The sequence below is a fragment of the Aethalodelphis obliquidens genome, unplaced genomic scaffold (genome assembly GCF_003676395.1).
Source record: "Aethalodelphis obliquidens isolate GAN/ISIS:26980383/991018 unplaced genomic scaffold, ASM367639v1 scaffold35, whole genome shotgun sequence".
NCBI classification, from domain to species: domain Eukaryota; kingdom Metazoa; phylum Chordata; class Mammalia; order Artiodactyla; family Delphinidae; genus Aethalodelphis; species Aethalodelphis obliquidens.
Genome location: NW_020837979.1, coordinates 14,456,506 through 14,479,997, shown reverse-complemented (window position 1 = coordinate 14,479,997; position 23,492 = coordinate 14,456,506). Strand labels below are relative to the sequence as shown.

Here is a 23,492-nt window from a genome sequence, read left to right as displayed (position 1 = left end):
TGTGGTGAGTGGGGGCTACTCTTCGTTGTGGTGCGCAGGCTTCTCATTGCAGTGGCTTCTCTTGCTGCGGAGCATGGGCTCTAGGCGCATGGGCTTCAGTAGTTACGGCACACGGGCTCAGTAGTTGTGGCTCGCGGGCTGTAGAGCACAGGCTCAGTAGTTGTGGTGCACGGGTTTAGTTGCTCCGTGGCATATGTGATCTTCGCAGACCGGTGATCAAACCTGTGTCCGCTACATTGGCAGGTGGATTCTTAACCACTGCACCACCAGGGAAGTCCCAGAAGCGACTTGATTCTTGTCTTAAGCTGTGTAGTGGCTTTCTGAGAGCAGATTTAGAGTAATTGCTTTATGTGGAGGAAACATGGAACAAAGGGACGTGAAGTTGTGTTTCAGTGTTTTGAAGAGAAGGTACCTCAGGGACTGCTTGATATGAAGCGTTGTGTCAGGGTGAGGCTAATTGTGGGGCTCTGTTGTACTCTCCCAACTAGAACAGGTCATCTTATATTGCTCTTATTTGTTGGATGTGTTCCCATAGTTCTCTGCCACTTACTCTTCATACTCTCTTTTAATTGCTTGTTTACTTATCTTTATTCCCTATTAAACTTTAAACACTAAGTGGGCCTATAGGTGCTCAGAAACTTGTGTTCATTGAAGTAATGTTGTTACAGTAATTTAATACAAAATTATCTCCTAATATCCGTGCAGGACAAATCCTTTACACTATAATAGAAAGGGCTGTCATGTGCAGACTGTGAATTTATCACAAATAAATGTGCAGACATTTCTAGCTCAAATAATTATTAAATAGTATGTTTTCTGGTCCCTCCCTATTCATCTTGTGGTTTTCTTCCCCTTTCCCTAAAACAGTTGCAGAAGATCAGTTTTAAAGTGTTTAAACCATAGGCAGGATGTTCTGGGGTGGGGGGGGTGGCAAATCCCATTAAGTATGTTTCACCCTTTAGTTGTTTAAAATGACATTCTTCTCTCTCACGAATATATGTAGTCTGTCTTTCCAGGAAAGGCAAGAGGTCCCCTACTGCTCTTTGTACTGCATTGGCCAACTATGCAATGGGAAGGCATTCTAAACAGCAACTTCAGCCTGTTGTCAGTGCCCACTAGTACGCTGTCCACGTTGTCTGTGCAGTGCCTAGCGTACCCAGATTATACACTGTGCTTGGGAGAAGTCATTCTGTGAACGCTTAGCTTGAAACTCAGTGACTAGTTGATACTTCAGCAAGAATTAACAAGTACGGGATATAGAATCCATCTCTGGGGCCAAAAAACATTAGATTTATTCTATAATTTCATTAGGTCAACTATTTTACCCATTTATACCTCAGTGTAAAACCAGCCATCCTGTCAACCTTTCATGCTACTGTACAAGTTGAGATGGGATTGGGGGAGTTTTGTCTGTGTTAGGTTTTCGTGGAGTTTTTAACGAAACATTTTAAACATGTAGAAAGAAAGATTTTGCAGATATGGACGAATTTCACTTTGTACCCTTTCTTGATTCCATTCTATTTCCTTCCTTTTTCTCCCTACTTCCCAGAGGCCATCACTTCTTGGAGCTGGTGTGTATCCTTTCCGTTCACATTTCAGCATGCTTTCCACATATGTATGTGTCCATAAACTCTAATTATATTGTGTATTTTAAAATTTACATAAATGCTTCCATGTGGTTTGTATCCTTTTACAACTTGTTTTTGTGGGGACTTATATGTGATAATAGCAGTTTGTTGGAGTACGATGTTCTAGAATTTCATTATGTGATTATGTCACGTATAATAGGTTGTTGATTCCCATGTCTGAAGATGTGTGTATGCCAGATTTCCTTATGTTTGAAAAGACCAAAAAAGAAAAATAAATTATATATTTGAGTCATATTGATATTCTGCTGTGATTTGAAAGAGTGAGGCCTGACATGTTTCTTGCTTACTGAAATTTTATTTTTTTTATTTTTTAAGGTTTTTTTTTTTTGTCTTTGTTTTATTTTGGTTTTGGCTGCGTTGGGTGTTCGTTGCTGCACACGGGCCTTCTCCAGTTGCAGTGAGTGGGGGCTACTCTTTGCTACGGTGTACGGACTTCTTATTTTGGTGGCTTCTCTTGTTGCAGAGCACAGGCTTCAGTAGTTATGGTGCGTGGGCTCAGTAGTTGTGGCTCATAGGCTCAGTAGTTGTGGCACATGGGGCTTGGTTCCTCCGCGGCATGTGGGATCTTTGCAGACCAGGGGTCGAATCCGTGTCCCCTGCACTGGTAGGTAGATTGTTAACCACTGTGCCACCAGGGAAGTCCCTGAAATTTTAAATAAAAGAGATGGTGATGTTTTTAAACATTTACCAATATAGGACATGGATTTTCAAAAAGTTAAGAGAACACTACTCTAGAATAAGAACTTAACAAAATAGTGACTTTAGGTAGAGCTGTGTTTGATCAATTATCAACCTCTGGAAATATATATATATGTATATGTAAAAACACCTGCCTTGAAAGTAATTCCTCAATCTCAGGGTTTCATTTTAGAGAAGCTATGTGGTAGGTAAAATTAAAGTCTCTCACAAAATAAAGAATTAAGGGAAGAATAATAAACATGACATTAAATGTATATCTCTATGCCATAGTAAATAAAAGTTCTAAAGACATCCATTTCTGAAACAAACAAAAAACAGATTAATTGTTGTCAGATGATCTGCTTTAGTAGGTAACCCATCATCGTCATCACCGTTGGTCACTTCATGATGGTGCGCCCTAGGAGCAAGCTGCATAGTGCTTGTGGGCCTCAGTTTATTCATCTGTAAAAGAAGAACAACAGTTCAGTGACCAAGCCCTTAGCAGGTGCCTGAGGCAGCAAGGTCAGTTAAACACTAATTGGTTAGTGGAGATGATCTGAGGGAGAGTCTCCTATGTCATTTTTTTTTAACATCTTTATTGGGTTATAATTGCTGTACAATGGTGTGTTAGTTTCTGCTTTATAACAAAGTGAATCAGTTATACATATACATATGTTCCCATATCTCTTCCCTCTTGCGTCTCCCTCCCTCCCACCCTCCAGGCAGTCACAGAGCACCGAGCCGATATCCCTGTGCCATGCGGCTGCTTCCCACTAGCTATCTACCTTACGTTTGTTAGTGTATATATGTCCATGACTCTCTCTCGCCTGTGTCATTTTATACCTGTTTTAAGGGCTTTAATTTTTCAGACGGGTCCCAATAGGTTTGAAACGTAATGTATTTTTTACTAGTGTTCTCCTTTACAAGGCTCTGCAAAATGCTCATGTAATCACTAGATATTTTAATAAAAATTACCACCTTCTTTAAGGGCACTTGTCTTTTTGGGAGGGCTAGAGCTTTCTGCCCTTGCCCTGTAGGCCTGCCTGGAGGGTCTTTAAAACAGGGCAGGGCTTCTCTGGTGGCACAGTGGTTGAGTCCGCCTGCCGACGCAGGGGACATGGGTTCGTGCCCCGGTCCGGGAAGATCCCACATGCCGCGGAGCGGCTGGGCCCATGAGCCATGGCCGCTGAGCCTGCGCGTCCGGAGCCTGTGCTCCGCAACGGGAGAGGCCGCAACAGTGAGAGGCCCGTGTACCAAAAAAAAAAAAAAAAAAAAACAGGGCAGTGTTTCTGATTAGTGTGCATTGTTTATAGCAACTAAATGGAGTTGCACACATATTTGGAAATACTGAGATTTTAGTTTTGGCTTTTATATATGAAATTGTTAACACAATCTGTGGCTGATAAAAAACCTGCTTCCCAAGAACAGACCCTTCGTTTATACAGCTGGCAGCCAAGCTCTTCTGGGCTAATGTTGCCGAATGGGGGCTGATGCCTAGAAGTATTCGGCACAGCATTTTTGCTGACTTAATTTTCCTTTCTCCTACGGGAAACAAGTACCTGTTGTTCAGTCCCTTCTTTTTCCCCCCTACTTTCATCATTCAGTCATTCTTACATCAAGAGGTCTATTATAGACACACATTAATCCTTGTTTCCCTTCTCTCTTTTGAGCTCTTATCTAAATACTCTAGGAAAATGTCCCTTTCTCTTTTCATCCACTTCATTCAGCAGATACCCACTGAATTCCCACTTTGTCCCAGGCATTCCTTACACACCTCTTCTTCCTTCGTTTTATGTGTGAGTCAGAAAATAGCTCTAATCATGGCTGAGTATAATAGTAGATTGAGTAATATAGAAGCTTCTCTATTTCCAGATGAGAGGTTCTGAAAGACTATTCCTAACTAAGCTTACTCATGAGCAAGTCCATTGTTACTAAGGTAGGTTTCTGTTCGCAGGCCAGGGATGCATTTCTACGAAATAAGAGCATAGAACAGTTCTTTAAAACCAAGGAAAACAGCCAGTTGTTCCAAAATGGACCAAATTTCACTACACTAAAAACTTTTAGAAATGAATTAAACTTCCCTCTGAAAAAATGCATAAGGAACTCCTTAAATATAATGTCCAACCCCTGCCTTTCTGTCCACTTTGTTGAACAGACATGAACTAGCTTGGAATCATCCACAGCCATGAAAGAAGTTTTATCGTATTTTCCAACTACCTCATGACTTTGTTGTGAGGATTAATAAAGTAATTATGAAAATGGGCACACAATAAATAGTGATGGAAGTTGCTGCTATTACCACTGGAGTATTATAGCTCTGTGTAGCAAAGACCTTTACTCACTGCTGTATCTTGGCGCAGAATAGATAGTAGTGGAAGGATAGGTGGCTGCTCCTCATTGTTACATGTCATCAAACTTGTAGAATTCCACCTGAAAACAATAAACCGGAAGTTAGAAAGCTGAGTCCCAGTACAGAAAAGGTTGTTTTAAATGGCCGGGTAAATGTATCACAGGTTCAAGCAAGTCTGCTAAGTGTGAAGAACACACATACTACAAGATCTATTTACCAGGCTGTTCCATGTTTTCCCATAAAATTCCTCGCCATCACCCTGCCCTTGTTCTTCTGAATCGTACCCTCCCCAGGTGTATACGCTCCTTCTGATTTCTCTTTTCTCTGCCCCTGGCGTCTCTTTAACTATAGGTCTTTTCTTTTTTTTTATTTTATTTATTTTTTTAAATTTTTCTATTTCTGGCTGCGTTGGGTCTTCATTGCTGCGCGCGGGCTTTCTCCAGTTGGGGCGAGCGGGGGCTACTCTTTGTTGTGGAGCACAGGCTCTAGGCGCACAGGCTCGGTAGTTGTGGCTCACGGGCTCCAGAGCGCGGGCTCAGTAGCTGGGGCTCACGGGCTTAGTTGCTCTGCGGCATGTGGGATCTTCCTGGACGAGGGATCGAACCCCTGTCCTCTGCATTGGCAGGCGGATTCTTAACCACGGAGCCACCAGGGAAGTCCTAAAGGTCTTTTCTTTTTTTTTTTTTTTTTGCTGTACGTGGGCCTCTCACTGTTGTGGCCTCTCACTGTTGTGGCCTCTCCCGTTGCAGAGCGCAGGCTCAGCGGCCATGGCTCACGGGCCCAGCCGCTCCGCTGCATGTGGGATCTTCCCGGACCGGGGCACGAACCCGTGTCCCCTGCATCGGCAGGCGGACTCTCAACCACTGTGCCACCAGGGAAACCCATCTCCTTTTGAGTCTCTCCCTTTATCATATGGCATAGATTTTTTTTTTAATAAACATGTATAGAATTACGTGTGTATTTAATTGGGGGGGTGCAGGATTCTGCTCCTAATTCTAAAAATAATTGAGTAGGGCTTTCTTTTTTCTTTAAAAAGAAACAAACTCCTAGAGTTACTTTACCTTTGCAAGGCATGATTGATTCTATTTCCCCCAATGTTTCTTTTTTTTTTTTTTTTGCGTTACGCGGGCCTCTCATTGCCGCGGCCTCTCCCCCTGCGGAGCACAGGCTCTGGACGTGCAGGCCCAGCGGCCATGGCTCACGGGCCCAGCCACTCCGCGGCACGTGGGATCCTCCCGGACCGGGGCACGAACCCACGACCCCTGCATCGGCAGGCGGACTCTCAACCACCGCGCCACCAGGGAAGCCCCCCAATGTTTCTTTAATAGAAGGGGGGAAGCTTTCTACTCCTGATCTAGGCTCCCAGCTTGTGAAGCATTATAAAATTTGTCTTAGGTTCCAGCAATTTTGCTTCTAGAAATATCCATTGATCATCTTCTTTAATTCTGGCTACTTCTGCTGTTCACTGAATTATAGTAGTTCATTTCTTTAACTGCTTGTGTTCATCTGAGATCCTCTTCAGAAGGTTGCATGATTCTTCAACCATCTAAATGCAAAGAGCCTCTTTGGGAATTGCCCTTATCGTTGTCAAGTTATTTTAGTGGCATAGTTCTCTGTGCAGATCTTAATATTAAAATTGTTCTATAGCATGTAACACACACACATTCTTTTTTTAAAAGTCACACTTATTTAGAGATGCATAGGGCCTGAAGAGAGAATTCACTGAAGTAAAAAGAGAGCCTTCTCTCCAAATTACATGGCATCTAGAAGTCAAAATAGATTGTCAGTGGCAAAGGCTGAATAATCCCAGGGCTTCAAATTCAGGTGGATGGAGTCTCTTCCTGTTGTGTTTCTTTTCACTGTGTATCTTGACAGATAGCTTTCCCTTTGTCGACCTTCCCTTCCCACCACCTCTCTGTTCCCTACCTAAAAATTCGTTCAAATCAAAAGAAAAAGCTGTATCAACCTTTGGGTTTTTCTTTTAAAAGATACATAAATGTATATTTAATGTACACGTAATATATATATAAGTAAATAAACCTTTGTTTATTTTAGAAAATTAAGAAAGAAAAAAGACTTTACATATTATTTCGGTGGATTTTTAAACATCTGTTCCCACTAGAGGGCATTCTTTCCTTTGATTTTAGTTCATAGCTTTTATGTATTTATTTTACAGAACTGCTAAATATAAAGGTAAGTGTTGAGGGTTTGAATGTGTTCAGATATACCTATTATAGATAGGGGTTGTCAGATATACACCATTCTTTTTATGTAAGTTTCACACATGGGCGTGTCAAAATTGAGGATAAGCTGTATTTCCTAGCACTTTTGTTTGTCTTGTTAGGTGAACTTGGTCAGATGGGGAATCACAAATATCCCACCATAACTTTAAGATGTAGCTTGTGTAGATGTAGATATGGTACATATATACAATGGAATATTAGCCATAAAGAAAGAATCAAATAATGCCATTTGCAGCAACATGGATAGACCTAGAGATAATCATACTAAGCGGAGTACGTCAGAAAGAGAAAGACAAATACCATATATCACTTATATGTGGAATCTAAAATACGACACAAACGAACTTATCTACAAAATGGAAGCAGACTCACTCACAGGTACAGAGAACAGACTTGTGGTTGCCAAGAGGGTGGGGGCGGGGATGAATCAGGAGTTTGGGGTTAGCAGATGCAAACTGTTATATATAGGATGGGTAAACAACAAGGTCCTACTTGTATAGCAACAAGGTCCTACTGTATAGCACTATGTTCAATATCCTGTGATAAACCATAATGGAAAAGAATATGAAAAAGACTGCATACCTGTATAACTGAATCACTTTTCTGTACAGCAGAAATTAACACAACCTTGTAAATCAACTATACTTCAATAAAATTTTAAAAAAAAAAGATGTAGCTTGTGCTAGTTGCCATGTTACAAAGTAGTGACTGTCCGAATTTGTTTATGACAATATGGCTAAAGCTAGATTATTCAAGGATGAGCTGCGTATTTTATTATTTGGTTAACTCAGTTTTTGCAGGGTGTATATAGTATAGAGTAACTGAAACCTAACATTTTTTAAATCCAGGAGATCTCAGTGCTAACACATAGTGGTTCTCCAGCCTTGCCTCTCAAGGCGATATTTTATTTGACAATATTTGAATTCTTGTTTCTATTATAAATGATATTTTTCTATAGGAACTTTTTTTTTAACATCTTTATTGGAGTATAATTGCTTTACGATGTTGTGTTTCTGCTGTATAACAAAGTTAATTAGCTATATGTATACATATATCCCCACACCCCCTCCCTCTTGCATAGGAACTTTAGTTCTTAGCATCTTAAATATATCTTATTGTTATCTCACCAGAAGGAACTTCATTCTTCCTATCAAGGAATTGATCGTTTTACATATGCCACGTATATGTTCTGTTTCAGATTTTCCTGAGTCTCCTGGTACCAGGTAGAACATTGTTACTAACCAAGCGACTGTGCATTGAAGAGCTGGCTTGTTTCCCTGATAGGAAAGCACCTGTAGTAGACACAAAGGGAGCACATTTTGTTAGTCTGCGTTATAGAGTGAATTCTGACAGGTATACTTGGAAGAGGTTCTGTTTTGAGTGAGAAATCTGGGGTTCTTTTCAAAGCTACATGAGATTTAGTAATTTCGAGTTGGGGCAGAGGGAGACCGGGTTACTGTTGAGAAACTGTGGCAAAGCCTATGCATGCTTCTGTGCTTCTATTCAGAGACTTCGAGCTACTGTCGAGAGGTGGTATGGAATCGTCTCTAAAGTGAGATATTGACTAAAGCTTATGATGACAGATTAGAAGTATTAAATTGGCAGAGCTGTTACAATGAGAAGGAGTAGCAGGTTGTCTGGAAAATTATATGTGATAAAATATTTTTACTTCCGACTTCTTATTCATAGTACACTCTTCACCAAAACAAATACTCTATAACATACTTGCTGCTATAGATTATTATTAAAGTTACTCTTACTTATGTTGTAAGAAACCCTGCTGAGAACTTACCTAATATAATGTTTAATGGTCAGACTGAAATATATATTTGTGTTTGAAATAATGACCTTGAATCACAAAAGTTGTTAAATGTCTTTTTTGGGTGGGGGGAGAGGCACATGACTTGCAGGATCTTAGTTCCCCAACCAGGGATTGAACCCGCGCCCACAGCAGTGAAAGCACGGAGTCCTAACCACTGGACCGCCAGGGAATTCCCCAAAAACATACATTTTAGAAATGATTCCATCAAAAATAGTTAATAGGGCTTCCCTGGTGGCGCAGTGGTTGAGAGTCCGGCCTGCTGATGCAGGGGACACGGGTTCGTGCCCCGGTCCGGCAAGATCCCACATGCCGCGGAGCCTGCGCGTCCGGAGCCTGTGCTCCGCAACGGGAGAGGCCGCGGCAGTGAGAGGCCTGGGTACCGCAAAAAAAAAAAAGTTAGTAATTTTTTAAAAGAACCTCAGTTTCTTAAAGGGCTAACAGTTACTGAACTCCAGCTGGATTGTAGGTGAAGCCTGACACCACTCGACATCCTCACCCCTTAGGAGAGCATTTAGATTTAGATAGCTTCGAATTTTATCAGCCGAGTAGAACAGGCAAGGGACAGGCATCATCAGCATGTCCCTACTGAAACTGATGCAGTGTTTGGCAATATCACCATCCCCAGTCGCCTTAAGCTTTGTTCATTTATACTTGTCGGTGGGCATCCCCACCACAGAAAGAAAAGTGGGGCCCGCAGAGTAATGGTGGATGGGACATGCCGAAAAGTTAGTGTTCAAAACTGAGCTTGCCTTTCAGGCACCTCTTTAGCTCAGTTCACACTACATTTTGTTTGACAAAGTTATTGTACCCTGTTACATTAAACTTTCATTTGTGAATCTGAATAGATACCCCTTTTCAGTACCTTCAGTGCTGTGCTAAAAGCATTGTCATGCTTGGAAGCTATTTTGAATAGGCAGATTTTGAAGTATTCCATCTTTTTGCCCACCATCTTTTCAGTGAAGCTTTCTTTGTCCACACTATTTATCCTGTTTTGCTTTATTTTTCTCCATGGCACCTATCTTCCAACTTGCTTTATAACTTAGTTTGGTTGTATGCCTGTCTTCACCCACTCTTTTAGGCTATCATTCATTCTTTTTTAATTCATTCTATAATGGACGGTTGATGGCCCTTTGGGTTGTTAACAGCCTTTTTTTTTTTTTCTTTCCAGTTGCCAAAACTGCTTTGAACATTCTTTTGCATTCTTCTGGTGCTCCTGGGCAAAAGTTTCCCCAGGGAATAGATTTAAGAGTGAAATTGCAGTCACAGTAATTGTACATGTTTAACTTGACTAGAATATGAACAAAATTTGCAAAGTAGTTGTGCAGATATGTGTTCCCACTAGCAGCGTCGAAGAGTTTCTGTTGCCCCTTGTCTTCTCTAGCACTTGATATCAACAGACTTCCAAGCTTTTGCCAGATTGGTAGATGTAAAATTATAGCTCATGATGGTTTTATTTGCACTTTTTTGATGACTAATGAGATGAGAGTCTTTTCATATATTTATTGGTCAGTTGTGTTTGTTGTTCTTTGTAGTGCCCATTGAGGTCTTTGCCCATTTTTCTGTTGGATGTTGGTCATTTTTTACTGATATGTGAGAGTTCCTTAATGTATTCCTTACTTCTGTCTGTCACGTATGTTGTATTTATCACCAGTTTCTGGGCCTTGTCTCTTCTGTCACTCTAGGGTATTAAAAGTGAAGGAAAAGTCTTAATTTTAACGTGGTTGAATATATCTTTTTATGGTTTGGGCGTGTGTGTGTGTGTGTGTGTGTGTGTGTGTGTGTGTGTAAGAAATTGTTTCCTACTCTGAGCTCATAAAAATATTCCCTACATTGTCTTCAGAGATTTTTTCACTTTCCTTTCACGTTTGTCTTTAAACCATTTGGAACTGGTTCTTGTGTGTAGGATCTGTGAAAGAGATCCAATTTTATTTTCCCCATATATGGGTGATCACCTGTCCTAGTACCATTTATTGTCTACTCTCTCCTTTCCCCACTGATCTCTAGTGACCTTACTGTCATGAAACAGATTTCAACATGTGTGCATCTGTTTGGGGGCTTTCTATACTGTTCCTTTGGTCAGTTTGTCTGTCTCTATGCCAATGCCATTCTATCTTTATCACTGTAGCTTTATAGTAGCTCTTGATATGTTAAGCAAATCCCTGCATCTTGTTATTCTTCAGGAATATCTTGGCTATTCTTGACCCTTTGCAAATTGTGTAAAAATTTGAGTCAGCTTATCATGTTCCACAAAAAATTCTTTTGTGATTTTTTTTATTAGAATTGTATTGAATCCACAGATCAATTTGGGGAGAATGATATTTTATTATGTTGAACCTTCTAGTCAGTGAACCTGGTATTTTTATTTTTTTAAAGCTCTTTGTCTTTGAACACATTTTTACTAATTTACTTCATAAAGGGCTGCATATCTTTGGTTGGCTTTTTTAAATTTATTTATTTTATTTTTATTATTTTTGGTTTCGTTGGGTCTCAGTTGCGGCATGCGGGATCTTCGTTGCAGCGTGCGGGCTTCTCTCCAGTTGCAGCACGCAGGCTTAGTTTCCCCATGGCGTGTGAGATCATAGTTCCCTGACCAGGGATTGCACCTGCGTCCCCTGCATTGGTAGGTGGATTCTTGACCACTGGACCACCAGGGAAGTCCCCTTTCGTTAGCTTTATTCATAGGCACTTTTCAGAAATGCTACTACAAATGACATAACGTTTTTATTGTGGTAAAATATGCACAGCATATCATTTTAACCCTTTTTGCAGGTACAATTCAGTGGCATTAGTACATTCCCATTGTTGTGCAACTATCACCACTGTCCATCTCTAGAATTTTTTTATCATCCCAAACTGAAACCCGTTAAACAATACTCCCCGTTCTCCCTTCCACCCAGCCTCTGGTAACTAACCACTGTTCTGCTTTGGTTTGTTGGGTTTTTTTGGGGGGGGGTTGTTTTTTCTGTGAATTTGACTAATCTGAGTACCTCATATAAGTGGAATCATATATATTTTAAAAATATACCAGTGTTTGTCTTTTTTGAGTGAAGAAATCAGTGTTTCATTAAATTGGTTTTTGTATTTAGCTAACTTGCTTAAAATAGTAATTTCAGTAATGTAGCTGGGTTTCTGTATAAACAAGCATATCACATGTGAATAAAAGGCTTTCCTACTATTAATTAAACCTGCCTATTGAGTTTTAAATTTTAATTAATTTTTTGTGTACCTAGATAGTTCATTTTCAAATCTGTTGGTTGCCTCTTCAAGCTCTTCTTTATTTCTTTTAAACTGTTAAGTGTTATTTGATATTCGATTCTGTTATAAACTGTTCACCATTCTGATTCTGCTGTTTCTGCTACTTTCTGATGGTGTTTTGTTTTTTGTTGGTATTTTGTGTATGAGCTGTCATTCCTTCAAATTTTATTTCTGCCAGCTGCCTGGTGGCAGTACTAATTTAGGACCACTTTAAATTAAATTCTTGACCTGAGAACCATTTGGGAGTCTGAATTTGGGCTCTCCACTTATAAGAAGTCTGGACTGGTTTGTAGTTATAACTTTTCAGGGTTTTGTTGTTGTTGTTGTTGTTTTGTGCCTGGGGAGAGGGGGATTTCACGGGTAAGTTTTGTAATCCCCTAGGGAGGGTTTCTAGCTCACCCATATACTGAGGGTATATTAGGGTCTCAGCTTTATGAGGAGTTGCCTGTTCAGACACCCCGCCGTGGCAGACCTTGGTCTTTGCTTCCTGTGTCTGTCCTGCAATGCTGTGAAAATTTAAGCTCAGATTTTTCCAAATAGATGCCCACTTCTTGAGTGATTCCATTTAACCATTCCTCTTTCACTTGGGTTTTACCCTCTTGCTAGTTCATCAAGGCATTTAAAACGTTTCTCTGCATTTTTTGAAACATTTTAAGTTATTTCCATTAGGAATGTAAATCAGGGGAACAAATCCACCATGTAGTTGGAAATTCCTATATCATTTTACTGTGTTGTTTTTAGTCATTTTGGAAAGGAAATCTGGGATTAAATGCATATTTTTTTATTTATAAAATTGAAATGGAGAGTGGCCTTTTATGGCTGCTGATTAATGATATTTCTTTTTTTTATAGGTGTCAGCTGTGATGCATGTTTAAAAGGAAATTTTCGAGGTCGCAGATATAAGTGTTTAATTTGCTACGATTACGATCTTTGTGCATCTTGTTATGAAAGTGGTGCAACAACAACAAGGCATACAACTGACCACCCAATGCAGTGCATATTAACAAGGGTAGATTTTGGTACGTATTTAATTAAAATTTTAATGAATTATCATTTAGAACTTTGTGTGTATGTGTATGAAGAAGTAAAGGCAAAATGTTCTAAAACTGTCCCCAGTAGCGTACATGAGGCTCCAAATTCATTAAAAATAACATGAGTCTTACTTTTATATTCTAAGTAATTTTTCCTCTTATAGTTTATTTATGAAAGCCATTCAGAAATAAATACAACCGGCAAGGTATGAAACGGAAGAGTGCCTCAGTAAAGAAGGAATAAAGTTTAAACTGACCGTTCTTGCTAACAATACACAAGTCTTCTTGCTCTGGTTATCAGGAAGCAGATTATTTCTACAGTTGATTAGAAGGCACTGTCAATTCATAAGAAAAGCTTTAAATGTTTCATGCTGTAATTTCTTACTAGTCAACACTTGTTATTATCTGATTATAGCCATCCTAGTGGGTGTGAAGGTGAAGTGGTGGTATCTCACGTGGTTTTGATTTGCATTTCTCTGATGGCCAGTGATGTTGACCATCTTTTCTAGTGCTGATTAGCCATTTGTGGATCTGCTTTGGAGAAATGTCTATTCAGATCCTTTGCCCATTTTTTAATTGGGTAATGTGTCCTTTATTATTGACTTTTAATAGTTCTTTGTGTATTCTATATACAAGTTCCTTACAGATAAATGACTTGCAGAAATTTTCTCCTATTCTGTGGGTTGTCTTTTCACTTTCTTGATGGTACGCTTTGAAGCACATAAGTTTTAATTTTGATGGTGTCTAGTTTATCTGTTTCTTTCCTTTGTTGTGCTTTTAGTGTCATATCTAGGAAACCATTGCCTAATCCAAGATCATAAAGACTTAAAATTATGTTTTCGTCAAAGGGTTTTATAATTTTAGTATTTACATTTAGATCTTTGATCCATTTTGAGTTAATTTTTGTGTGTGGAATGAGGTAGAGTTCCAACTTCATTCTTTGGCATGTGAATATCCGGTTGTCCCAGCGTCATTTGTTGAAAAGACTATTTTCTACCCAATGAATTGTCTTGGCATTACTGTTGCAAATCGGTTGACCAGAGGGAAAGGGGAAATTGGGGTGTGTTGGTCAAAGAGTACAAAGTTTTGTTATGCAAGATGAATAAGTTCCAGAGATCTAATGTATAGCATGGTGACCATACTTAACGATATTGTATTGTATACTGGAAATTTTCAAAGAGGAGATCTTAAATTAAATCTTCTCAACACACACACACACACACACACACACACACAAAATGGTAACTATGTAGAGGTAATAGAGATGTTAATTAGCTTGATTGTGGTGATCTTTTCACAGTGTATACATATGTGAAAACATATTTATACCATAAATATATACAATTTTTATATGTCAAAGATAGTAAAGCTGTTAAAAAAGAAAAATCAATTGACCATAAATGTCAGTTTTAATTTCTGGACTCTCAATCTGTTCCGTTGATTTATATGCCTATATACCAGTACCACAGTGTCTCAATTATGTAGTAAGCTTTGAAATCAAAAAGTATGCGTCTTCAAGCTTTGTTCTTTTTGAAAGTTGTTTTGGGTATTCTAGATCCCTTGAATTTCATGTGAATTTTAGGATCAACTTGTCAAGTTTCTGCGAAGGAGCCAACTGGGATTTTGGTAGGAATTGTTTTGTACCTGTAGATCAGTTTGGAGAGCAATGTTATTAAGTCTGCCAACCCATGAATGCGGGGTATCTTTCTGTTTATTTAGGCTATCTTTCTGTTTATTTAAGTCATCTTTCATTTCTTTCAGCAAAATTTTGTAGCTATCAGAGGATAAGTTTCACACTTCTTTCATTAAGTGTATTCCTAAATATTTTATTCTTTTTGCTTTTGTAAATGGAATTTTTTAAAATTTTTATTTTGGATTGTCCATTGCAAATTACAGAAAAAGAATAGGTTTTTATATATAGATCTTGTATCCTGTAATGCTACTGAACTTGTTTATGAGTTCTGATAGTTTTTTAGTGGATTCGTTAGGATTTTCTATATACAGCAGGGGTCCCCACAGCTACTGGAACCGGGCCTCACAGCAGGAGATGAGCGGCGGGTGAGCAAGCGAAGCTTCACCTGTATTTACAGACAGTCCCCATCGCTCACATTACTGCCTGTCAGATCAGCGGCAGCATTAGGTTCTCATAGGAGCGGGAACCCTACTGTGAACTGCACATGCAAGGTATCTAGGTTGCACGCTCCTTATGAGAATCTAACACATCATCATCTGAGGGGAGCTGAGGCGGTGATGCCAGTGCTGGGGAGCGGCTGCAAATACAGATTACCATTAGCAGAGAGGTTTCACTGCACAGAGATCATAATAAATCAATTGCTTGCAGACTCATATCAAAACCCTATCAGTGGGCTTCCCTGGTGGTGCGGTGGTTGAGAGTCCGCCTGCCGATGCAGGGGACACGGGTTCGTGCCCCGGTCCGGGAAGATGCCGCGGAGCGGCTGGGCCCGTGAGCCATGGCCGCTGAGCCTGCGCGTCCGGAGCCTGTGCTCCGCAACGGGAGGGGCCACAACAGTGAGAGGCCCGCGTACCGCAAAAAAAAAAAAACAAAAAAACCCTGTCAGTGAGTGGCAAGTGAAACAAGCTCAGAGCTCCCACTGATTCTGCATTATGATGAGTTGTATAATTATTTCAATATATGTTACAATGTAATAATAATAGAAATAAAGTGCATAATAAATGTAATGTGCTTGAATCATCCCAAAGCCATACCCCCACCCCACCCCGCCCGCATCCATGGAAACTGGTCCCTGGTGCCAAAAAGGTTGGGGTTTGCTGATATACAGGGTCACGTCATCTGCTAATAGAGATAGTTTTACTTCTTCCTTTCCATCTCGATGCCTTTCCTTTCATTTTCTTGCCTAATTACTCTGGTTAGATCCTCCAGTAAAATATTGAATAGAAATGGCAAGAGTGGACATTCTTGTCTTGTTCCTGGTCTTAGGCGGGAGGCATCCAGTCTTCCACCAGTAAGTATGATGTTAGCTCTGGGTTTTTTGTAGATGCCCTTTATCAGGTAAGAAAGTTCTCTTCTTTTTTTTTTTATGTTTGTCTCCACCTACCCCAAATTCACTTGGCAAGTCTTATGCATATAATAAATGGTCAATATATATGTAATGGGTAAATATTTTTAAGATAGTCTTAATTTCCCTAAAAATGAATGTGCACGAATCTACCATGTAGTAAACACTTTCTTTCATTTTCTCTTCTCACAAAAACGATCATATCCTCTTAAAGTAGGTATTTGTTTCATGTTAAATAATGAGATCTTTGTAATGAAGTGACATAACATACTAAGTGTACTTTCAATTGCATTTCCTTTTGTGCTCCTATTAGAGAAAAATAGACTTATTCCTTGGCATGTGTTAATCAGGCGAACAAATTATTCCCACAGACTCTCACTAATTGGTCAGTTCTTCAGTAACCAAGTTGGGCACAGTACGTTGTGGTAGTTCCCCATTCAAGTTAGCATTTATAATAACTGAATGCTTAGGGTCCTTCCTGCTATATGAATGGTATGTTCTGTAGATAAATAGCTGCATCTAGGAGTTAGCATATTGATCATTGTCATCTGTTCTTTCCCTCTGAGCACTTGTGTTCTTGTATATGATATATCCTGCTGATTCTTTGTATTGACATTGGTGTTGCCACAGTATATACAGAGATAAAGAAAAAAATAAATTACGATAAAATTAGAACCAGATGTGAAATTAGAGATGTTTCAAAATTAAATGAAGGGATATAAAGCTGTTTGCTTGCTTTTCTCTTAAGGCTGTAGTAGCAAGTAGAGAAGGAATTTGGGAAGAGTGACATAGAGTCCTTGGGAGAATAAGGATGTTACAGAGGTAAACAGAGAGGTACCTAAGCACTCCTTGACAAAGTGAGGCTGTTGGTGGAGATTTCAGGCACCCTGGTTTTTTTTACGTTATTGTACCACATGGTTACATTTTTATATATTTTTTAAAAAACGAATAATAATTATTTCTCAATGCAGTTCCACTCTGTTTTTCAGATTTGTACTATGGTGGGGAAGCTTTCTCTGTAGAGCAGCCACAGTCTTTTACTTGTCCCTATTGTGGAAAAATGGGCTATACGGAGACATCTCTTCAAGAACATGTTACTTCTGAACATGCAGAAACATCAACAGAAGTGGTAAGTGAAGCAGCCTTGTGTCTAAATGATATGGTAAAGTATATTATTTCTAACATAAATAAAGCCATGTCACTATCATCTACCTCCTGTTAAGTGTACTGTTACTGTTTGTGTGATAACTGTTAAATTATCTTCAAACAGCAAATTTTACGCATCCTAGGAGGGAGGCTGCACGTGTACAAGATGATGCCCCCTATTTGTCCACACTAGCCTTTCTTGCGGTGTTGCTGAAAGCACAACATGGAATCTTAACCAAATTCAGGAGCCTTCAGTAAACACGTGGTGAAAAGGTTTAAAGCACCCCGACCTGCAACACATCTCTTTGCATAGTATTCTAGCTGCCTGATTGATTTCCCTTTTATAAGGAAACCTTCACAAGGAAATTTTAAAATCTTTGGTCATATACTAAGTAGAAACCCATTGTCACATCTCATTGTGATAGATCACTGACCTTCCTTGGTTTTCATCAGATCATATTTCTTGCTTCATAGGTCAGAGCTTTGAGGTCCCTAGAAGTTCCTCCTACTCTGATCTTTGCCAGTGGCCAGGGACCCAGAATAATACCCAAAGAAAATCTTGGCTTGAAAGCTTTTTGGATATTTTACTTGACACCTGAGTCAGCATATATCCAACTTCAAGAAATGATGAGTGCACCCCAAAGAGTCCCCTTCCCCCCGTTTACCATTGGTAACAGTAGATAAAGTGAGCCATGAGAGCTGGAACTGTGGGTGTGGAACTCGGAGAGTTTGGGCCCAAGCATTTGCACATTGCTTCAACTCATAAGCCCCTGAATGTACTCAAAACAAATGAACTGAAACTCAGGAGAAGTAAAGTAATAGTGTATCCAAGGACTCACAGCTAGTAAGGGGCAGAGTCAGGTGTTTGAACTCAGCCAGAGTCCCTCTGGGTTGTAGAGTCCCTACTTAACCACTGTCTTATTCTGTCTCCACTACAGCCCTGCTGTTACAGCTGTGAGAGTACAGGTTCACTGTTATCTCCACTTACACTGCTAGTTGATGTTAAAGTTGTTATAAGATTCATAGTTCAAACAGTTGGTAAATTTACATTATGTAGTTCTCAAATCAAATTTTACCGTCTGACAACTCAAAAATGCTCTCATCTTGCACCTTGGGGAACCTCAGAACACTATTGTCACATTTTACTTGTGTTCTTAATTTGTTCTTTTTATTCTACAAAGGTGATTTCGCTTCCTTTTGGAACAGTCCCAGATGACAGTGTGAAGAATGAATGCTGATTTGATTGCATCTCTGTCCTGGTTGTTGTGGGAAAGTTGGAATAATTTCTCTTTGATTTAAATTCTGTTAAGTTTGAGAATTTATTTACCTAGATATAATAAGGAGGGGTTTCCCTATTGTAAACCTGGCATTCTTAAAATCATTATTATATTAGCCAGTAGGCCCTAGTGTTCCATCACCCTTTTGGGACAGGACAATGTGTCGGTTTTCCACATCTAAAACTGGGGAATCCAGTGGAAATTCAAGTCCTCTCCATGAATGAAAAGCTAATTATTCATTTTTAAAAATGAGAGTCAACTACCAGCAGCCTTGCCTTTATTTTTTTCCAGAAAGTAAATACAATTTATTTATACTCCTTTGTACCTGATACACAGTTTGAAAATTAAATACCATCTACAAATAGTTTTATGGTCTGTCTCTCATAAGTTGTGTTCAGTTATATGCCTTCGTTTAGTTCCCCAACTTTTGGAACATAGCTCAAGGCAGCGGCCATACCATTTTTTCATATTAGTATTTGTGTAATATTTTAAGGATTTCTCTCTCCTCATGGGCTCTTAGTCTGCATGAGCACCGCATCTACCTCGCTTCCCACTCATTAGCACACCCAGACATTTCAAAGTGAAAAATAGCAAGCAGGCAAGAATCTTTGATACAAAGGTGCTTGATTCTTTGAATCATGTAGGTCGTGTCCTAGATCCGGGGCTGACATCAGCAGGTGTACCACGTGTGGAATACTGGCCAGTGTCCATGCTCAATGATTGCTGCCTGTGCCTTGCCAGGTGTTAAGTATTTTGAATGCCTCTAGGTATATATGTGAAACACATTATCAGCTCTGATGTGTTACAGTTATACGTAAATGTCCATGTGATACTATTATGTGTGCCCTCTCAACACCCTCCCCCCTGTGTTTTGCCAAGTCATGGCAATTAAAACATTTTTGAATTCTGGAGTTCAGGAGTGACTCATGTCATTTTGGAAGGTAGGGAATTAGATTCACATAATAGCTGTATCTCTGTTTCTATTCCTGTTTATATTTTTCTTCCTAAATGCTCAATTTTCTATCCTTCTTTGCCCCTGCATTTCCTGCATATCTCTCCTCTGTACCACCAGCTTGTACCTTCCTCTAGGACTTAAGGATCTCACTCCTCTAACCAGCATCCCTTTGGAACATTTAGGAGTGAGAGGATATATCCCTGCAGATATTACTGTCACCACTAGTAAGCACTTACCGATACCTGACATAGCTAGTAAGAAAGTGTACGGAAGGTTAATTTTTAAAATAACTTTGTAGTCTTTGTGTGTATATATATATTTTGTTGTTGTTGTTGTTGTTTGTTTGTTTGTTTTGGGGTTTTTTTTTGCGATACACGGGCCTCTCACTGTTGTGGCCTCTCCCGTTGCGGAGCACAGGCTCCGGACGCGCAGGCTCAGCGGCCATGGCTCACGGGCCCAGCCGCTCTGCGGCATAGGGGATCCTCCCAGACCGGGGCACGAACCCGTGTCCCCTGCATCAGCAGGCGGACTCTTCAACCACTGCGCCACCAGGGAAGCCCCTTTGTCTATATTTTTGTCTCCTTTTTCAACTTGGGACTCTAAGGCCCCAACCTAAGATTTGCCTCCTTTCTTAAGATTAATTTAAGATTGCTCAAGAGGCTTTTGATTTTGAGGATATGGAGGATCCTTCAAACTAGATATTATTAAAAACATCTGACATAGAATGCATAGTGAAGATGATTAAAAATTTTACAAGCAGATTGGGTGTAGTCTCAGGGATCTTTTTATAAACACCAAATCTGATAAGCAGTGTGATTTTGAAGTTAAGCACAAGTTCTTAAAAACCCTCATAGTTATGAAATCTGGTTGATTGGGACTAGTTTTTGGTTGCAGGAAGAATTAAGAGGGGAAGTAGCACAGTATGTAATTATCAAAATCCATCAAGCTGGTAGTAGAAGTGAGCGCTAGAGGTCAAATGGGATTGCAAACATGAAGGATTTGTTGAGGACGTGGTAAGAATGTGGAAGAAATACGGTGGGAAAGCTTTGAACATAAAAACATTAAGCATGACTCCTGAAATTTTTCTTAAATCTTACATTTGAGGTGACTTGCACTGCAGCTAATTAGAAAGCCTTCAGGGATTTTTGTTGTTGTTTTTAAATGAAATGTAGCTTTACCTCTAATTAATGATATGTAATTAATCTTTCACTTCCTTGTTTAATAAATCTCTTGCAATTTATATTAAGAACATTATGCTTTAAAAAGTAAAAGTACTTTTGTTCACCAACATTTTCTTCTCACTTCTAGAAATCTGTATTGCAGTATACTACTCCGTTCATAATTGCATCAGTTCTCTAGCATTCCCTGCTGGAAGCTTTTTGCTTTCTATTTTTCATTTGGTTTTACTCTTTGGTTTCTTTCCTCTCCAAAAAGGGGAGGTTAGGGCAATCTCCAGCTTTTAGGTTTTCATACATGTAAGTGATACAGTCCCTCCTTTTTTTTTCTCTTTTAATTGTGTTAGTTTGTTCATTTTTATTTTCCTAGGGATACATCCGTATAAGTTTCTGAACTTGGCACAAGGTTATTCATAATATCATCTTATTATATTGTCGATGTCTACACTATCTGACTCTTTCTCATTTCTTTTTTGGTTTGTTTTTTTTTACCTTTTTTCTTTTTTTAATTAATTTTTATTGGAGTATAGTTGCTTTACAGTGTTGTGTTACTTTCTACTGTACAGCAAAGTGAATCATCTTGCACCTTGGGGAACCTCAGAACACTATTGTCACATCCCTCCCTTTTTAATGAAGACCTAGATATGTTTGTAACAAATTGAGTTTAATTTTGAAATAGCATGGTTGTATTGTGTTCTATTTATACTGATTTGATAAGAAGTAAAAACCAAGAAGAAAGAATTATTTTAGAAATTTTTCACAATCTGACTATATAATTTTATTCTTATGGAGAAACATGATGACATAAAAGGACTTTTAAATTTGTTTTTAATGAGTCAGAATAATCTGTTTTAGCTGATAATTTTTTTAATATTTAGACGGTTGTTTGTCAATTAAAAGGAGCCATAGAACACAGAATAGAAATTATCATCATTGTGGCGTTTTGTGTATAAACAGATGCATTTGATACCTAAATTCAACAAGCAGGAAAATATAAGATCTAATATACTGCAAACCAAAATAATGTGACAGGTATGGTTTATACATGAGGGCTATGAAAGGTTGCATATCTTTAAATTGTGTATAGGACTTTTAAATTTTGACCATCAAAATAGTATCTGTATTTCATTGAAAGACCATTTTAATATGTAGATATATAGAGCTAACTTCCCAACACAGGTATTTCCTTATTAGGAACAATAATAGTGGAGTGAACCACAATTTTTACAAATCTTCTAATCTAATCTTGTACATTTTCTTAAATATTATAATTACCTATTTACTCTTATAATCAGGTAATCAAGAAAAGTAAGCATTTAAAAGCCAAATACACATTTTTTTTTTTAAATAGGCTTTGATTGACTGTTACTACTTGCATTCTTCTTCTTCAAAGAATGCAGTTGGATGCTGTCTGCTTTTCTGTGAACTAACAATGGTATTTTATTTAATAATAGTGGAGGAATACATAAAACTACCGTTGCTACAGGCACCCATATAGCTACTACTCATTTGCGTTTAGCTAGAGAGATTATAGAAGACCAGGATTCGGTACTTTTACCATTTGTGCTTTTCATTACTTTTGACTCAGAACACTTGCTTTTTTATAAATCACTTTTTTACTATCTTTAGTATTTAGCTATCTTTGCACATTTTTAATAATAGTTATTTTGAGCATATTTACTTGTTTAAAATCGGATAGTAATACTTTTGATTTTAAGGGTGATACAGCCATTGGTTTCCCAGTAGATTCTTGAGTTGATAGCACAGAAGGAAATGATAGGAGACACGTTGGGCATTCCAGATTGTTCTAGGATAATTCAATTTATGTGTGTGTCCTGATATTTTAAAAGATATTTCTATAAGAGATCAGTTCCTTAAGGTGATATGAAAACCAGGAGGGGAATCATTTAGAATATTATGAAAATGAGGTAATAAAAGCTTTTCCAAGAAGGTGTTGTGCCTGGTATTTCAGAGTATAGTGTTATCCTGGGTAGGGTTTTCATTGCTCTGTACTTCCCTCTGTGTTGAAGTAAACTCCTGTAGGGGAAGGTGAGTAGGCAGTTTTCAGAATGGGAAGAACACCCAGTGTGAAGGGGAGTGCTGGGTAAGAGCAGCAGGTGTAGAGACATTCACTTTGAGTTCTTTTTTTCTTTGGCCACTGGTTTGGTTTCTTCTTTGTCCTGTGAAATACTGGCTTGTCTAGTTCAGTGTCTGGACAGCTAATTTCAAGTCAGTGCATAGAAGTGGGGCCTCTTCTTGCAGGGCTTGCAGAAAGATTTGTAGGGAAGGGGGTATAAATTAAAGATGGGACCTCTCTGGCAACTATTGGAAAATTATAAGGTAGCTCAGTAGTCCTTTAAACACTTTTCAGCCTTGTCTCTTCTCCTGGTATCCCTTTCTTCCCCATCGTGCCCCTCAGGTTAAAAAAAGAAAAACTGGTTAAGAAATTATTTGAAGACGCCAGTCTCGGTCTTCATAGCTGAGGTTATTTTTTCTAGGAAATCCGACCAAACTCAGCCTCACTTGACAAACTTGTAATGCTCTTGAGGAGAGAGCATACAAAGCTTCTGTCATTGCCAGACACTCAACTCATAAACAACATAAACCCACTAACTTACGTGGAGTCATTTGTGACTTTTCACTAAAACTGTTGCTGGCTTTGGGCTCCGCCTCCCTGTGCCTGTCTCCCTGCAGCTCGCAGGTGCTTACGGACACACTATGCAACAAGAGGTGCCCGTTTCCTTTTCTTTCTCTAGGTCTACAGGGGAAATAGATAGCTTACCCCAGGATAGGTGGAAACAGTGAAGCTTACACTGCAGTTCTTCTTCTCAGTACTCGTGGATATGAGTGCTCATATTCAGAGTGAACTGTGA

General features: G+C 39.1%; 1 protein-coding gene and 1 long non-coding RNA gene across 2 annotated transcripts in view; both read left to right on the top strand.

Moving 5' to 3' along the window:
* The window catches only part of LOC113632192 (uncharacterized), a 33,488-nt gene extending 31,463 nt beyond the window's left edge, over positions 1–2,025 (top strand). Inside the window, exon 4 of the long non-coding RNA XR_003437721.1 lies at positions 1,550–2,025. This is a non-coding gene — a long non-coding RNA (uncharacterized LOC113632192). The remainder of the gene's footprint in view (positions 1–1,549) is intronic.
* The window catches only part of KCMF1 (potassium channel modulatory factor 1), a 76,020-nt gene that overhangs the window by 32,280 nt on the left and 20,248 nt on the right, over positions 1–23,492 (top strand). Inside the window, exons 2-3 of the mRNA XM_027129209.1 lie at positions 12,849–13,016; positions 17,056–17,195. Of these exons, the coding sequence (XP_026985010.1) occupies positions 12,849–13,016; positions 17,056–17,195 (308 nt within the window). The remainder of the gene's footprint in view (positions 1–12,848; positions 13,017–17,055; positions 17,196–23,492) is intronic.